General features: G+C 41.1%; 1 protein-coding gene, 1 long non-coding RNA gene and 4 other non-coding genes across 8 annotated transcripts in view; 5 read left to right on the forward strand and 1 right to left on the reverse strand.

Moving 5' to 3' along the window:
- RPL17 (ribosomal protein L17) overlaps positions 1-16,746 on the forward strand; it is a 312,553-nt gene extending 295,807 nt beyond the window's left edge. Inside the window, exons 2-8 of one of the 3 annotated variants that reach the window (XM_069104388.1) lie at positions 13,300-13,321; positions 14,089-14,141; positions 14,334-14,374; positions 15,244-15,378; positions 15,681-15,779; positions 16,171-16,362; positions 16,646-16,746. In XM_069104388.1, the coding sequence (XP_068960489.1) occupies positions 14,102-14,141; positions 14,334-14,374; positions 15,244-15,378; positions 15,681-15,779; positions 16,171-16,362; positions 16,646-16,693 (555 nt within the window). In that variant the 5' untranslated portion in view covers positions 13,300-13,321; positions 14,089-14,101 and the 3' untranslated portion in view covers positions 16,694-16,746. Of the gene's footprint in view, positions 1-13,281; positions 13,322-13,360; positions 13,424-14,088; positions 14,142-14,333; positions 14,375-15,243; positions 15,379-15,680; positions 15,780-16,170; positions 16,363-16,645 lie in introns of those variants that run through there. The other 2 variants (XM_069104394.1, XM_069104399.1) reach the window with 2 other exon arrangements.
- LOC138174207 (uncharacterized) lies at positions 9,694-13,259 on the reverse strand. The gene is made up of 2 exons (XR_011171634.1): positions 12,130-13,259; positions 9,694-10,808 (listed from the first exon to the last, which is right to left on the reverse strand). It is a non-coding gene; the product is annotated as an uncharacterized lncRNA (long non-coding RNA).
- LOC138174580 (small nucleolar RNA SNORD58) lies at positions 14,461-14,527 on the forward strand. Its single transcript, XR_011171773.1, has one exon. It is a non-coding gene; the product is annotated as a small nucleolar RNA SNORD58 (small nucleolar RNA).
- LOC138174596 (small nucleolar RNA SNORD58) lies at positions 15,508-15,573 on the forward strand. Its single transcript, XR_011171780.1, has one exon. It is a non-coding gene; the product is annotated as a small nucleolar RNA SNORD58 (small nucleolar RNA).
- Positions 15,876-15,941, forward strand: LOC138174576 (small nucleolar RNA SNORD58). Its single transcript, XR_011171772.1, has one exon. It is a non-coding gene; the product is annotated as a small nucleolar RNA SNORD58 (small nucleolar RNA).
- Positions 16,406-16,471, forward strand: LOC138174599 (small nucleolar RNA SNORD58). The gene has a single exon (XR_011171783.1). It is a non-coding gene; the product is annotated as a small nucleolar RNA SNORD58 (small nucleolar RNA).
- Positions 16,747-18,371: the final 1,625 nt, after the last annotated feature.

An 18,371-nucleotide genomic window follows, 5' to 3' on the forward strand; every position in this document is an offset into this window, starting at 1 on the left:
TCAGTATGAAAATAGTTGAAGGGAATAGAAATATATATATATATATGTCTATATTGGAGGGTATGTGGGCGTATGAATACATATGTGAATGTGTGTATATATCTATACAGGTATATATAGTTAGAGGGCGCAGGACCAATTTAATAGAAAGGGATGATACTTAAAAGGTGAAATTAGGAGGTGAGAGAGGAATATAATGAGAGGAGATGGAGAGAGACAGAATGGGGTAAACTATCTCATATAGAAGAGGCAAGGGAAAAGGGTTACAATGGAGGGGAAGAATAGGAAGGCAAAAGGGAATGGGTCAACCTTATTCTCATTGAATTTGGCTTAGGGAGGAAATGAAATACACACTAAATAGGGTATCTCACCCTACAGGAGAGTAGGGGGAAAGGGAATGAGAGGGGGGATGATGGAAGGGAGGGCAGGCTGGTGGGGAGGAAAGTTGGAAGCACCCACTTTTGAAAAGGGACAGGATCAAAGTAGAGAATAGAACAAGTGGGAGGTGGGATAGGAGGGAGGGAAATATAGTTAGTCTTTTACAATATATCTACTATGTTAATGTTTTGCATTAGCAACACATGTACAACCTATACTGAACTGCTTATCTTCCCAGTAAGGGTGGGTGACAAGGAAGGAAGGGAATGAATCTGGAATTCAAAGTTTTAAAATCAAATGTTTATATATATATATATATTCTATTATTAGTACTATTTTACATGTAATTGGGAAATGAGATATACAGGCACTGGGGCATAGAGATCCACTGTGCCCTACTGGAAAGTCGAAGGGGGTATGGGAGAAGATATGGGAGAGAACATATTGGAGGAGGGGATATCCTGTGGGACTGCTATTTTGGGGTGGTGGGTAGGGGAAAAACAGAGAGAAAATTTGTAACTCAAAATCTGGCAGAAATGAATGATGGAAATCAGAAGCTAATAAAGCAGAATTTTTAAAAAAAGTTTTAACTGAGACTTCCCTCACCCTCAAAATTACACATATATCTCTGTTAATATAAAGATGTAAAGAAGATTATAGTATTTCAGAAAAAGACGGAGAATGAAAACCAACTAGAAGGGAAGAAGTGGAGACAGTCCCTAAAACTGTCCTATGAAAGTAGTGAAAGGAAAAAAAGTGCAGACCGAAGAATTGATTAGGAAGGAGGACATTCCAAGGTTTTAGATATCACAAAGTCTGGAAAAGTAACCACTGCTGAAAGGTATTTGACAGAAAGGAGAAAAAATGAGCAAAGAGCTATAAATCAACAAAAATAATCTCAGGTCTGCATGTGGCTAATAAAATAACAGAGTTACAAACCTCCCCCTTCCCTGGGGAGAATATTGACTCTGCAGGGAAACTATTAAGGATCCTCCGGCAAAAAAAAAAAAGATGGCACTTGCAGAATAAAAGGACAAATGGAAAAGTCATGAGATCAACCAGAAGAGATCTAGAAGAAGGACCATCTGTGCCAGTTTGAGGGGCCATCTTAGAATATCCAGTCTTAACTGGAGATCTGTGGACAAGAAAAAGGGGTGAGGCAGGCAGATTGGGAAAGAAGGAAGACATCTCTATTCAGAACCTACATTTTGGTTCTCTCTGAAAAATTACAGGCTTAGGTTGGGAGAGATGTTCCAGAGGAAGCTCCAATTAGGGCAGTTTTTGAACAGCCTTCTCTAACTACTCATGGCAAGAAGACCAATATAAAAGCAAATGTAATACGTTCCATGAGGGTCTCAAGTATACTGGTCTCAAGAATCCCAAGAAAAGAACTCATACAAGGTAGTCTATTGTTTTCTGCCTTGAAAAGAGGAATAAGTAAGCATAGTCACAGTCCAGAAATTAGGCACTAGGACTGCTTGGGTATAAGAGGTACTGTGTTTGGCAAATCACTCTTACCAATGCGGGGTAGTCAGCTTATAAAAGACACTGAAAGAGGTGGCTATGGTCACAGTTTATCTAATCTGGATTCAGAGCAAGCCACTGGGAATCTGAAAATCAAGGAGGAAGGAATCTGGACATATTGCAAGGCCAGAATTAAAGGACTTGTACAAAGATGATCAGGATAGGTCCTAGCCAATGGACATAGAGGTCATTCTCACTGACGACCAGGGAGTTTAATATTCCTTGATTTTTGTTGTTCTTGTTGCTGTTTGGTCATTTTCAGTCATGTCTGACTCTTCATGACACCTTTTGGGGTTTTCTTGACAAGAGACTGGAATGGTTTGCTATTTCCTTTTAAGGTTCATTTTACAGATGAGGAAACTGAGGCAAACAAGGATAAGCGACTTGCCCAGGATCACACAGCTAGGAAGTGTCTGAGGCCAGATTTGAACTCAAGAAGAAGACAATTCCAAGGCTTATGATGGAAAATGCTATCCACATCCAGAGAAAGAACTATGGAATATGAATGCAGATCAAAGTATAATAGTTTCACTCTGTTTTTTTCTTTCTTGGTTTTCCCCTTTTCTTCTGATTCTTCTTTCACAAAATGACTACTATGGAAATATGATTAATATGATTGTACATGTATAACCTATATCAGATTTTTTTTTTTTTTGCTTTTTGGAGAGCAGTTGGGGTTAAGTAACTTGCCCAAGGTCACATGGCTAGGTTTTTTTTGTTTGTGTGTGTGTTAAGTGTCTGAGGCCGGATCTGAACTCAGGTCCTCCTGAATCCAGGGCCGGCGCTGTACTCAATGCGCCACCTAGCCGCCCCCTATATCAGATTTCTTGATGTCTTGGGGAGGATGGAAAGGAGAAAGGGAGAGAGAAAAATTTGGAATTAAAAGTGAATGTTGCAAACCAACAAAATACGATTAAGTGAAAAATAAATAAAAATTGCAGAAATATGTAAAACAATGCCACTCTTCTCACTAAAGTTTTTTATTTTGAAAAAATATAGTTCTTTTTCATTAAAATGTTACTTATGTTAACATATAATAGGCCTAGGGGCAGCTAGGTGGCACAGTAGATAGAGTGCTGGGCCTGGAGTCAGGAAGATCTAAATTCAAACCCAGCTATATACACTTGCTAGCTGCGTGACTCTGAACAAATCACTTCACCTGTTTGCCTCAGTTTCCTCATCTATAAAATGGGGGTAATAATGGCATCTACCTCCTAAGGTTAATGTGAGGATAAAATGGGATAACAATTTGAAAAGCCTTTGGCACAGTGTCTCGCACAGAGTACGAGATTAATGTCAGTTGTTGCTTTTGTTTTCCATCTATTATTTCCATCCATTATTCCTAGTTCTGGCTTTTGGGGCCAAGCAGAATAGGTCTAATCTCTCTTCCATGTGACAGCCCTTCAAATACTTGAAGTCAATCGTCTTCATTTCTCTGACTTAATTTTCTCTTATATAAAGATGTGGATAACAATAATTCTTCATTCTATCAACCTCATTGGACTGTTGGGAGGAAAGGGCATTGTGAATCCAAAAGGAGGGTGGCCATTGCCTTAAGGAGTAGTGAAGGAAGCTGGGATGTTTAGCCTGGAGATTATTTTAATTTATTTAATGTTGCCCTCAAACGTGTGAAAGTCTGCCATGTGGCAGAGGGAATAGGCATGTTCTGCTTGACTGCAAAAGAAAGAGCTAGGGCCGATAGGCAGAAATACCACGAAGACACATTTGTTTCAGCGTAAGTTAGCTAACCTGCCAACGGCTTGTTTGGTTCTGCCCCCCAGCTCCAACCTGACCTTTAGTTTCTACACAAGTCCTGGCTCCTGTTCCTTGGCTCTTTCCAAAGGTGGAAGGAGTTTCCTCGTTCTCAGCTACTGAGAGGCCAAAAGATCCAAGTCAGAGGTGTGGTAGACAGGATTTCTGCACTAGATGGAAAGGTGGACGGGTAGTGTTGAAGATTCCTTCTGATTCAAGATCCCACATTTCTTTTTTTTACCTGCTCTGTTTGCCTAGAGGATTTAGGGGACAGGGAACTGGGGGAGAGCGAGAACTATTTTATGGGGCAGCACATTTTCTTTGATCACAGATAAAATAGCAGCTCAGCCTCTCCCCCCACTCCCAAACATCAATCCTAGAAAAAAGAGATTATGTTGCCTATGTCATCATGAAAACTCATGCTTTTTTTTCCTAAGTGGGAAAAAAGGTCTAATAAAGAGAATTGATATGGTAAATTCCATAGGGTGCATGGATGGGACATACAATGCTCCATGGAGAGCTAAATTCTCTATCAAGAGATTAAGTCTTTCCTGTCCATATTTCTTAGATAACTGGAAGTTAGCCTCACTCACTGAAGAAAATGCTTATTGTATGAAGATTGGGGGGACAGAAAAATTGGACAGGGAAAGAGAGCAACGAAGGGGACAAAGCTAAGAAGAAAAACTAAATGAATATTCATCCAAAAATCTCAACAGAAATGCAGTGTTTGGGGCAGTCAGACTAATCCATATATGTTAACTGATTTACACAGCATACTACCACTATGGCAGTTCAGGCAGACAAGTACTTTCCTGAAAGGGATTTATAACCTCAACTGAAAATCATTGTTTGGACCGAGTATTTAATTCCTACAGGAGTCCTCCTTGACCTCTGTGGTTGTCTGGGAAAAATTCTGCAACTTTGAGAAAGGTAGGGTCTTATAATTTTTTTTAATTGATCCCTGGAGATACACAGAGTGAGTGAAGCCTGAGTGGTCACCATTAAAGAGTACAAAATAGTTGTGTGTAAATCATGTTTTTATAAATCAAATCTTATTTTAAATGCACTAGGGAGCTTTGCTATTTCATTCCTATTGCCATCACCCCAGTCCAGACCCTCATTATCCAGGCCTGGGTTATTGCAACAATCTCCTAGCTTATTTCTCTCTGCCTCCTGCCTCTTGTCCCTCCAACATATTTTGCATTCCTGCCAGAAAATCCTCCTAAAATTTCACTTTTGTCATGTCTATTACAGTGAGCCCTATGCAATGGCAGATTTAGGAGACAGGGTTTGAAACTAAGAAGGGGAAGTCAAGAAAATTTTAGGGAATAAGGTATGGGGGCAAAGCAAATCAAGATTAGAGCTCAGGGAATATTTAGAAATCAGAGGTCAAGATGGAGCTATAAGTGAAAATTGGGCAAGCAGAAATCCAAGTCAAAAAAGGGCCAAGTGGCAAGATCCTGGAATCATGCAAAAGAGGTCAAGACAGAGCAGGGAGTCAGAGCCAAGCAAGCAGTCAGTAGAACAGAAGCAGAAGGGCATCATGGAGAAGACAAAGATGACAAATTCACAAGAATAGGATGCTTTGGGGGGCGGCTACATGGAGCAGTGAATAGAGCACCAGCCCGGAGACAGGAGGACCTGAGTTCAAAGTTGGCCTCAGACACTTAACACTTACTAGCCATGTGACCTTGGGCAAGTCACTTAACCCCAATTTCCCTGCTTTCCCCCCTCCAAAAAGCAAAACAAACACAAAAAAAGAATAGGATGCTTTCTGGGTTGTGGTTAACCAATGCATTGTAGTGCCTTGCCCTCACATTTTGCCATATAGAAGACCAAGAAAAGATCCCAGTGGATTTGGGATGGTAGATTTGGCATCAGGGAATTTGAGTGTTAAGGTGGAGGGGAAATAGATTATGGCTGAGAGGTCCAGCATGAGAAAAACAGGAGCCAAGTCTGAAGAGATGGATAATTGGGACAAAGACTGTTCAATGGGTTAAAAAGCATATAGTCTGTTCTTTGAGGCAGCCAGTATCACTGTCCACAGCAGGCACATGGGATAGCCATAACTAAGCAGTAATGAACTTTTTATCTAATTTACTTTTGGGGGGAGGGCAACATTTCTTTTTTATTATTATTTTTCTAATTTTCAACATTCACTTCCATAAGATTTTGAATTCTAAATTTTCTTCATCTCTCCTCTCCCACCCCAAGATGGCATGCATTCTGATTTTCCCTCCCCCCAAATCTGCCCTCCCTTCTATTACCCCCCCGCATCTACTTCCCTTCTATTTTCCTGTAGGTCAAGAGAAATTTCTATACCCCATTGCCTGTATATCTTAGTTCCCAGTTGCATGTAAAAACAATTTTTAACACTCATTTTTTAAACTTTGAGTTCCAAATTCTCTCCCTTCCTCCCTCCTCAACCCCCTCATCAAGAAGGCAAGCAATTTGATATAAGTTATCCATGTGTAGTCATGCAAAACACTTCCATAATAGTCATGTTGGGAAACACTATATTTCTCTCCATCTTATCCCGTCCCCCATTTATTCTATTTTCTCCTTTGACCCTGTCCCTTTTCAAAAGTGTTTACTTCTGATTACCCCCTCCCATAATCTGCCCTCCCTTCTATCATCCCCCCATTTCTTATTGCCTTTCCCCTTACTTTCCTGCAGGGTAAGACAGATTTCCATATACAATTGAGTGTGTATGCTATTCCCTCCTTAAGTCAAATCCAAAGAGAGTAAAGTTCATTTATTCCCTCTCACCTCCTCCCTCTTCCCCTCCATTGTAAAAGCTTTTCCTTGCCTCTTTTATGTGAGATAATTTACCCCACTCTACCTCTCCCTTTCTCCTACTCCCACTACCTTCCTCTCTTATCCCTTAATTTTATTTTTTACATATGATCCCTTCATATTCAACTCACCCTGTGCCCTCAGTGTATGTATATATATATATGTTTGTGTGTGTATGTAAATATGTTTAAATGTATATATATAATATATATGTATGTGTGTATGTATATATGTATGTATGTATATATTTCCTCCAACTACCCTAATACTGAGAAAGGTTTCATGAGTTACAAATATCATCTTTCCATGTAGGAATGTAAACAGTTCAACTCTAATAAGCCCCTTATGATTTTTCTTTCCTGTTTACCTTTTCATGCTTCTCTTGAGTCTTGTATTTAAAAGTCAAATTTTCTATTCAGTTCTTGTCTTTTCCTCAAGAATGCTTGAAAGTCCTCTATTTCATTGATTGTCCATTTTTTCCCCTGAAGGATTATACTCAGTTTTGCTAGGTAGGTGACTTTTGGTTTTATTCCTAGCTCCTTTGACCTCCAGAATATCATATTCCAAGCCCTCCAATTCCTTAATGTAGAAGCTATTAAACCTTGTGTTATCCTAATTGTGTTTCCACAATAAAAAAAATTGTTTCTTTTTGACTGCTTATAATATTTTCTCCTTGACCTGGGAATTCTGGAATTTGACTACAATATTCCTAGGAGTTTCCTTTTTGGGATCTCTTTTAGGAGGTGATCAGTGGATTCTTTTAATTTCTATTTCCCCCTCTGGTTCTAGAATATCAGGGCAGTTTTCCATAATAATTTCTAGAAAGATGATGTCTAGGCTCTTTTTTTAGTCATGGCTTTCAGGTAATCCAATAATTTTTAAATTATCTCTCCTGGATCTATTTTTTTCAAGTCAGTTGTTTTTCCAATGAGATAGTTCACATTGTCTTCAATTTTTTTCATTCTTTTAGTTTTGTTTTATATTCTAGATTTCTCATAGAGTCATTAGCTTACATTTGGTCCATTCTAATTTTTAAGGAGTTATTTTCTTCAATGAGCTTTTGGATCTCCTTTTCCATTTGGCCAATTCTGCTTTTTTAAGGCATTCTTCTCCTCATTGGCTTTTTAGGCCTCTTTTGCCATTTGGGTTAGTCTATTTTTTAAGTATTATTTTCTTCAGTATTTTTTGGGATCCCCTTTAGCCAACTTTGACTCATTTTTCATGATTTTCTTGATTCATTCTTATTTTTTCCCCAATTTTTCCTCTACTTCCCTTACTTCAAAATCCTTTTTGAACTGTTTGGTGACCTGAGACCAATTCATATTTTTCTTAGAGACTTTGGATGTAGGAGCTTTGACTTTGTTATTTTCTTCTGTATGTTTTGATCATCTTTGTCACCAAAATAAGTCTCTATAGTCTGAGTTTTTTATGCTGTTTGCTCATTTTCCCTGTCAATTACTTGACTATTTAACTCTTTGTTAAGGTAGGACTCTGCTTCTAGTTTAGAGTGTACTGTCCCAAGCTTCAGGGGTTTTGGTGCAGCTGTTTTCAAAGATACTTCTAGGGACCTGTAAATTTTCAGTTCTTTCAAGGTGGTGTGATCAGATGAGAGGTATTCATCTTCTCCTGGCCTGTGCTCTGGTCTGTGAGTGACCACAAGCACTCTTTTCTGCCTTGGAACTGTGAGGAGAATTCCCTCTCCCCAATCTCCTCCTCTCACACTCCTCCTGGTCCCAGGATCACCACCTAGGACTGTGACCCAGGTCCAAATACTGGCAAAGCAAGAGAATCCTGCCTCAATGCCAGAAAAGAGATCCCTGCAATCCCCCTCTGACCAGACGCTCGATCCCCACACCATCTGTGGGCTGAGAGCTCTGGAAGCAGCCTCCAACAAACCTACAAATCAGGGCTTGCTTTATTTTTTGTTGATTATAGATTTAAGAAAATGATGGGTAAAATGTGAATAATGTAGATTAAACTTAAGAGTGTCCTGTCAAACATTTTTGGAAAACTGGTTGTTGATTTATCAGCATACCCCTGCTAATCCTATCATTGATGGTAGTTTGTAAAATTGACTCTATTGTTGTTGTTTTTTTATAAATGAACTTGATCCCTTTTTCTGTGGGCAAAGTCATTACTTGAGACCAAAGTGTAGGTTGGGGAAGATGGCCCTGAGGGATCCTACACTAGGACTCTGCAATTCTTATAGGATAAAAAGCCTATTTACCAGTTATCAGCCAACAGTTTCAGTCTACAAATAATCCTAGAATTTAAACTTGAACCTCATTTAGATTTCCCCTAGAAAAATAAATCTAACTGAGGCATAGGACAGCTAGGTGGCACAGTGGACAGAGCACCAGGCCTAGAGTCAGGAAGACAATCCAGCCTCAGATATTTCCTAGTTGTATGATCTTGTGCAAGTCTCTTATCCCTGTTTGCCTCAGTTTCCTCATATGTAAAATGAACTAGAGAAGGAAATAGAAAACCACTCCAGTATCTCTACCAAGAAAACACCCAATGGGCTCACAAAGAGTCAGACCCAACTGAAAAATTACTCAATAACTAGAAAATTCAAAGCATGGAACCACTGAGGATATGAGCACTCCTTCCAAAAACCAAAAACTACTTCTTTTACTCAAAGAGGGGTAGGGGTGAAGGAATTAGGGGAGAAAGTCCTACTTTCAAGCCAACATAATTGGTGTAGTCTGGGGTGATTTTTTTTTTTGTTACTCTACCCCTTTCTAGTGGTGGGGGAATTGAGAGCACAGATCCTGCCAGCTCCACAGAGGACATCTAGTGTGTGTGTGTGTGTGTGCATATATGTAACATACATGATATATAACGTATATAATATATACCATATGTGTGTTTTGTTGAATCCTTTGTCTTTATATAAATCTTTCTTGTTACAGATTCAACCCTCTCTTGTGGGAAGGAAGTCAAGTCTTGGATATAGAGTTCTGTGATCAAGAAACAGTGATAAAAAGTTTAGCCTGAACGTAAAAATTACATCCCCTTGACCAATAATATTTAAGGGAGCAGATAGACATAATTCTAACCCAGTATCCCCTTTCTTTAAGAACAGAGTGGACTTCTGCTCTTTTATTGCATTTTAGACCCCGTGGAGAAAGGGGAGGGGAGGAGCCACTAGAGATCTATCTATTCTAGAATATATCTATTCAATCACTCAATAAATCAATAAACATTGAATGTGTTTGTTATTAATTACACAATGAACACATATAGCAAATAGCCAAAAAAATGTATTTATCCTAGTCAAGAGCAAAACAGACATCAGAGAAAGCATATATACATATATAGGCATATACCCACATATTTATATATGTATACATATATATGCACACATATAAAGTATATATGTCTATGTGTGTGTGCATTTATAGATGCTAATATATAATATAATGTATATACAATATAACAATGTGTATATAATGTACATATATGAGAGAATATATCCCTGACAACACAGATTGAAGGAGCTCTCCTATTGGGAGCAAGATTACTCAGCTCAACCAAGGAGAGTCCCACAGCTAACCCCAACGGAAATTCCCCAAAGTATATAGAGTAAGAAGTTGGAGATAGGAACATGATGGAGATTGCCAGCTCGTCTCACGTCAGTTTTTTCTGAGTCTTTTTCTCCCTTCAGCAACGTGAAGTGGAATTGGCATTGTCCATTTTCCTTCTCAAATACGGGATCCAGAACACCCCCAAAGAGACTAGGTCTCTCTTCTCTCTACCTCTCACCAATTCTTTCCCACCCCTCACACAAGGCATTGATCTCCACCAATAAGGAAAGAATCCCATAGGGGTGGTCTTGGGGGCTCTTCGTTACAAATGACATTCATAAAGCATAGTTTTTTCATCCATTCTTCCCATCAAGGGGGGCCCGCTTGGGTTCCAGTTCTTTGTTAGCAGCTACTACAAAGAGTGCTGCTATGAACATGAATATTTAAATCCTATCATGTCTTCAGGACCCAGACTGAGTACTGCCTCTTCAATGGAACCTGCTGTCAACCAAGCTACTATTAATAGTAATGGTTTTATCCCAGACCCTGAACAGTCCAAGGAGCCAGTGGTTATTGCCAGAGTCAGCAGAGGGCAGCAGAGAACTATCCAAGACGGTATTGGATGATGGTCTTTTTATTCCACCAGCAAGGTGTTTTCCATTGTGTGTGGGCAAGACACCAAAATAGAAGTCAGACATTCTGAGGATGAGCAGGTTCAAAGAGAAAAGAATGCAGCAATGAGGTGGCAGCCAAGGGCCAGTCAAGGTCTAAAGGGAGGAATGTGCAGAAGGGAGGTCCAGAAAGGGCCTGGATAATTTCAGCTTCTGAGACCTGGGTTACATAATATAAAAGTGATTATAACTAAGAGGCATTCCCCAAGTGAAACAAGTGAGTATTTTTTTTTTAACTTAAAATGACATATCTGACCTTTGTCTGTATAAATATAGTCATCGTGGAAACATTTTATTTTCAGATAAAAGCATCATCATTGATAATTAACGTGGTAAAAACATTGAAACATTCTTGTCCCACAGTCAAATGACCCTCCTTCCCACTTTCCACCACCATCACAGTGACCCTCTTGCCTCTCCATTTATACATTTGGCCCTAATCCAGAGAGCTGATGAGGTTTTAGGATAGACCTGCCAAGAGCAATGAGATCGAGTTGCAAGAGGGCCATAAATACAGGTGGTTCTGTGTTACATAACTATAAACCTTTCCCTGAACTTAGAAATTTAAAATTGGTTTAAACATGAAAATTGCCTCCATCTACTCATGTCGTTATTTTTATTCTCATTCAGATCCTCTGGTCATAAAGCCAATAACTGAACCACTGTAAAACTTCACCTTGTAATTATTGTCCAGCATGTTTTGCTTTACTTTCAATGTCTCTAAAAATCCTATTTACCTATTTTTTTCCACCTGTTTTGACCTTTCTCTCCCCTACACAGTTAAGCATAGGTTTCAAAATCTTCCCTCTGTCCTCCAGTCTGCTTCAGTACTCCGGTAACATTCTTTTACTTCACCCTTTTCCAAAAAAGTTTTCCTTAGCTTGTCCTCCTCATTATTACTCTTTTATTCTTTCTTTTTTTTTTTTTAAAGCAACTGGGGTTAAGTAACTTGCTCAAGGTTACACTGCCAGGTGTTTCTGGGTGGGTGCTAAGTGTCTGAGCCCAGATTCGATCCCCAGGTCATCCCGAGCTTGGGGCCGGTGCTCTTACTAACTATGCTACCTGGCCGCCCCATTACTCTTTCATTCTAACCTGTTCTGGATTCTACTTGCCAATTCATGGACTATATACACCCTTATTTGTTCCTTCTTTATTCTCTCTGTAGCAGAGATTCTAAAGAACCACATGTGAATTCCTCCCATGCGTGCATTATTATACTTGTGGACTTCACCTTCATTCTCTCTCATTTCTGCTATCCCTAACATTTAGAAATATCAATTTAAAAAAAAGGAAAAGAAATATCAATTCACCAGACCTGAATCTTCAGAGGTCCAAGGAAAGTGGCTGGTTGTGACAAACAGCACACAAAACCAAAAAAAGGTAGCCTGACTAATAATCTAAAGTTGTCCTAAAAACCTGGCCTGAAACCACTGAGATCCCAGGTCAGGTCATTCCACAAGTGGAGGCCTGATGCCACTCACCTCCAGCTAACAGAAGGAAACAGTCAGCAAAAAATATAAAGGGGAGTTGTGGGAAGATGGCAACATATATAAGATCACAGGTCCCCGTAAAAACATCATTGGGACTGAGAGATACAATCCTTTATTAAGAAAAAGAATTGGGGGTAGGGGGACGGTCATCTGTCATCTCCTCCTCCAAGGCCAGGCCTACACAGTCACTGCGCATTTTGCTTTCCGGGCTCCGCTTCCTTCACTCCCCCTCGGATCATCAGTGTGTTCAGTGGCTCTCGGAAGTCTTAATGCCGCGTGGAGAAGCAATGTTTCTCCCGCTTCCTGCCCCGCAGCTCTGTTTTAAGCCATCTAGGCATCCAAGCCCATCAGGCTTTGAAAACACCAAGCAGAAACGAAGATCTTCACCCTATTTAGCTGTAAAAATGCGATTTCACTTGCTCCAATCCCGTCTTTTAATCTGCATTTGAAATTGGAGTGTGGAAACTCCCTCCCTGCACCCACAGTTAGCCAAAATCGGGATTTCGGTTTCCGAATGGCCCGGGGTACTTGGGCTAGTGGCAGGACTTGAACCCAGGTCTTCCGGACTCCCGCATCTGCCCTCAAGGCCGCGCTGACGCCTCAGAGTCCCCTCATCCACTCGCGTCGTGGATGCTTTAGGGGCCCCTTCTCGGATTAGCTCAAGAAACCGAGGCACGTGACGCACCCCAACGCGCCTCGCACATACTGGATGGCGCTTTTAATGCATAAAACCGGCGGGATCACAACGGAAACCCAAAGGGACGGACAAGAAATTCCGACCCAGGTCCGCGCCCCCGGGAAATCTACCAGGACTCCGCCCTGGAAGGCCAGGCTCCAGTCCCGGGACCATCTGGGCGTCCCCTTGGCTGACGCCGCCCACTTTTTAAACTCTGCCCTGGGGGAGGTGGGCCTCTTTCCAACATTTTTAAAAAACATCAACCCCCACCCATGTTCGGTGTCTGTCATCGTGGTCGCCGTCGGGTCATTTTGAGATAACCCCTAGTGACTACTTTGGGTCTCGTGACTTTTTCCAGCATTCTCCACCCTCTCTTTCCCCCCCACCCCCTTCCCGCCCCGGCCTCCAGGCCTCTCGTTCCGGGAACTAGAACTCTCGCGAGATAGCAGAGTTTTCATCCAATCTCCCGAAAGCCTTTGCTCTTCCTCTTCCTTTGAGCCGCCCTAGGTGAGTGAGACGCGTCTTCTGGCCCACTTCTCCTATCCGCGGGACATCGCCCCCATCGGCCCCTCAGCCTGGCCGGACCGAAGGCCTCCGTGAAGGGCAGACGTGAGGCTTCCTTCGGGGCCACCCATTGATCTCCCGATGGCTTTGGTTGCGGCGCGGGGAGTCCTCGGCCTCGCGTTGGCCGGCGGCGGCTGCCGGACGGGCTGGGGGGGGGGGGGGGCGGGGGGGCGGGGGGGGCGCGCGCTCGCCCCGCGCCCCGCCTCCCCCCCCCCCCCCCGAGCGCCGGAGCCTCCGGGAGCGCACCGGGCCCCCCGCGGGAAGGCGGCCCTGGGCCGGGTGCTGTACTTAGTGTTGTGGGGGCGACTTTTCCGAGCAGGAGCCTCGAGAGGGTGGAATTCAGGCTTCCCCGGGCCCCCGTTGTACTTGTAAAAGGAACGGGTCGGACCAGGGTGATTAAGGGAGCGAGCCTCGGCGTCCGCTCTCCGGGATGTCATGATTTCCATCCCCCCCTGCCGGTGAGCACCCCGTCCGGAGTCAGGCCCTCCCCCTAGCTGCCCCCAATTACGGCCGACTCCGCAACCTGAGGCCATGTGCAGATGTGTCCCGCCAGCCGTATTGATGGGGGCTGTGCCCGCACGGCGATGTTGGGGGATTTAGAGGCGGAGGAAAGGGACTGAGCAGCTGCTTCATCTAGCTGCACGGCGCGGATTGCACCATTTGTGAGTCTGGCAAAGAAACAACCCTGACCTGTTGCTTTTGTTCCCTAGGTAATCGTTCAAAATGGTGAGGTACTCCCTTGATCCTGAAAACCCCACCAAATGTGAGTGCCATAGGGTCTTTTAACTTGAAAATAGCTGCCTTCTGCTTTTACATCACATTCCAACATGAATCATCAGTTATGCATCCTACGGATGACAAATTCTGTAGGACTGAATATAAACTCTCTCACATTTTATAAGCTACCACAAAATGTCCCCCTCTGCTAATCTGAACTTTTTTTTTTTATCTTCAGCGTGTAAGTCAAGGGGTTCAAATCTCCGGGTCCACTTCAAGGTATGTAAAAATAAATTAGGATTAGCTTCCAAAGTGGTTTTTCATCTTGCGTAACTTTTATTGGAATTAGGGCTGTGTATTTGAAGCTGCAGGGATGATTTTTCTTAGGACACCTTTGGATGGACTATGAATATAAAAGCAACAGTGAGCAGCTACTTTTATTTGTTTAGTGAGTTCCCCAGGGTTTTATACTATGTGCTACATTAATCTTAACCAAATATTTGAAATAACTGAAACATTGAGATAAGAAGTATAATAGAGTAAAAATGTGGGACTGAAGACAGTTGCCCTATTTTGTAGTCTTAAGTTCTCTTACTAAAGTATTTAATTTTGAGCATATTTTGTAAAGTCTCGATTTGTTCTCCATAAAGCAAATCATCAATTGTAACAACGGAAAGGGAAATTTGCAAAAATCCATAATGCATTACAACCAGATTAGCCACAGTGATGTATCACTTTAGCAAGTATAGTAAATATTTTTTTTTTTTAAGCAACTGGGGCTAAATAACTTGCTCAAGGTTACACAGCCAGGTGTTTCTGGGTGGGTGCTAAGTGTCTGAGCCAAGATTCGATCCCCAGGTCATCCCAACACTGGAGCCAATGCTCTTAGTCGCTGTGCTACCTGGCCGCCCCTTGTGTATAGTAAATATTATCTGAGCAATCATGTATGGAAAATAATAAACATTTATTAAATGTCAGGTGTACAAAGAAGCAAAAGACTGGTCCCTCCCCTCTAGGAGCTTACATGAAAACAAGTCTATACAAAGCAAACTACATACAGGATGTAAGAAGCATTGGAATTAAGGGTTTAGGAAAGGTTTTCTGTAAACTGCTTCTTTTGACTCAATAGTTAAAATGACTTTTTACAGAACACCCGTGAAACAGCCCAAGCTATCAAGGGCATGCATATCCGAAAAGCTACCAAGTATTTGAAAGATGTCACATTGAAGAAACAGTGTGTTCCTTTCCGTCGATATAATGGTGGAGTTGGCAGGTGTGCCCAGGTCAGAATTCTTGATTTTTTTGTGTGTGTGTGTGGATATATATTGTCTTTCTGAAAAAATACTTTTAAGGAATCAGTTTGGTAGAATAAGTTTAAGTAGTAAGGTTTCCTTCCATTAGGCATTCTGTGGTTGCTGTGATGACAATCTTAGGACACCTTTGGATTAATCATGAAAAGAAATACTGTTCTGAGCAACTTACAAACCCAATTTTCTGAAAAGTGGGCAAATTTGTAGTTTCCGGGGAAATGTACTAAACAGAATGGCAATGAATGGTTTTTTGCTTTTGTTTTTTTTATTTTCAGGCTAAGCAGTGGGGTTGGACACAGGGTCGGTGGCCCAAAAAGAGTGCTGAATTCTTGCTGCATATGCTTAAAAATGCAGAGAGTAACGCAGAACTAAAGGTAGGCAAAAGCAGTAACACGTCCATACTCTGAAATAATGGCAGTAGTTAGGTTCAGTATTCGTTATGCCAGTGACTAAGGCAGGAATGCATTTGATGGCAGTGATGACTCTCTTAGGACACCTTTGGATTAAACAATGAAAGTAATCACTATCCCAGCCATCAAGTGACATGGTAAGTTTCTAGAAGATAACAGCCTAGTCCAGGGTCCCTCTTTTTATAAATGGGGAAACCAAGCACTTGAGGTTAAATGAGGTCTTCATTAGCACAAGTAGAAACAACTTGGTCATATGACCTGAATTTCAATCCTGACTCTTGTGTCGCATTTGATCTTAAGCATCTCTTTGGATCTCGTCGAGGCATTAATTGTAATTAATTTTCTCCCCACTTAGGGTTTGGATGTGGATTCTCTTGTCATTGAGCATATCCAGGTTAACAAGGCTCCCAAAATGCGACGGCGTACTTACAGAGCTCATGGTCGAATTAACCCATACATGAGTTCTCCCTGCCATATTGAGATGATCCTTACTGAGAAGGAACAAATTGTTCCTAAACCAGAAGAGGAGGTTGCTCAAAAGAAAAAGGTGAAAAAAAAAATGGATTTTTATATCACTGTTAGATTTCTGGTTGCTGTGATGACAATCTTAGGACACCTTTGGAATAACCATGAAAAAAACTTGTATTCTGAGCAACCCTAATTTTATACTTGAACTTTGCAATGCATTGAAATGTCATTTAGTTTCTGATTGAAGAGTAAAATTTTGGTTTCATTGGAGCACAGTGGAATGAAAAATCAGCTTTTATAGTAAAAAAAAAATGTTTTGAAAGTTGCCCTTTTTAAAATCTTTTTTTTTTTCCCCACCCCAGATATCCCAGAAGAAACTGAAGAAACAAAAGCTTATGGCACGGGAGTAAATATGACATTAGAGTGCAAATAAAAGTGAAATGAAACCAATTGTTACAGTAAATATTTGTAAAGTATTTATTTTCTTTTAAAGTGTTAAATCCTTACCCCAAAATGTTGAGCATGTGTTTTGTTGTCTTTTGTTTTTAATGGCTAGATGTTGTATAGTAGCAAGAGCATTGGATTTGTGATTTAAACCTAAGGTTGAGCCTTGGCCCTACTGTTTTTAAACATGTAGGGTAGCATTTGTCTCCCTGAGTGTGCTCATTGGTAACTGATAATAGTGGAAAGAACATGACATTAGGGATTGAAGGGAATAGTTCATTTCTATTCTTTACTATAAATAGCTGGGCATAGTCTAGATTTTGGATTAACTGAAAATTAATTGAGTAGCCACTTTGGTCACAGTATAGTCAGTGCAAGATTTCTGAAAGGTGTGTAGTCTTCCTTTGCTATTGATTATATTCTTCACCTTCAACTATGGCATAGTGGGAACGATATGGGAATGAGTGTTGGACTCAGCATTAAGTGGGGGTTATGTCGGCATAGGCAAAGTTGAGTGAATAAATTATGTGCATTTGCTACAAAACTATATAAATATTCGGGTTTTTTTTCCAGTAATTGGAATGTTATGAAATGCATTCCTTCATTGGAGATGAAGGTCTTGTTCAGCTCTTAAATGCTGTAATCCCATTAATATCATAGTACATGTGTTGTGATGGGTGTATACAGTCAAAAAAGTTGAGATTCTCCAGTCTTAAATTTCCTCCATAAAAGTGTGAATCTGAAGTAGGGTTCTGTCATCTTAATTCCCCATTCCCACCCCAGCTTCCCTTAATGTTCATAACCTGGGAATTTTTTTATTTTCTTTACTCAGTTCTGTCTACCTTTAAAATTTTAATTTCACTGTAATTGATGCTCTTCCATTCTTTTGTCCTTATGAGGGACTCAGTGGATTAATAGGGGAGTCTTTTCTCCTTTTTGGCTGGCTACTAACTCCCTGCTGGGATGTATGGCCTGTTTAGGAGGACTAGCAGCTCTGCTCTGAGGGCTTGCAGAGCCCTTTTCAGGACTGCTCATTCACCTTTGGTGTCTGGCAAAGGTCGCTTGCTGCGTCCCAGACCCATCACCCATCCTCTTGAATTTTGTCTCGCCACTCCTTGGACTTCAGTGACTGGAAGAGACGATGAAGCTGACAACTTCTCCACCTCACTTAAAATCAATCTGTGCATTAGTCAAGACATCCCCCAGTGAAGTCATTGGTTCTCCTAGAAAACTGACAAACTGCATTCCCAAAAGTCACCAGGCCCAGGACCCTCAGACCCCTGCTGAGGAGAGGATCGTTCACCCAGTTTGAATGAGCAGGTTGCTTCCAGGCAATTTTCTGTTGGCTACTACAATGAGCAATTTGTAATAACTAAATGTTAGGAATTAGCAGAGACTGCTTCCTGGAGAAGCATTAAATATTAGCCATTAATATAGTACATGTGCATAATCCATAAAAATATACATTGGGGTGATGGGTGAATACCTAAATTTTTAATATCAGTATACAGTCAAAAAAGTTGAGATTCATAAAAGCCTAAATTGCTCTATCTCCATAATATAAGTTAAATAGATATTTCTGACTGTAAAGCTTTAACTTTACTGCTTTGTCCCATCTCTGTTTCTGTGATACAAACTTAAAAA

Source organism: Petaurus breviceps, unplaced genomic scaffold, assembly GCF_028583685.1.
Source record: "Petaurus breviceps papuanus isolate PSGF00001 unplaced genomic scaffold, PetGlider_PUasm1.0 131, whole genome shotgun sequence".
Taxonomy (NCBI): Eukaryota; Metazoa; Chordata; class Mammalia; order Diprotodontia; family Petauridae; genus Petaurus; species Petaurus breviceps.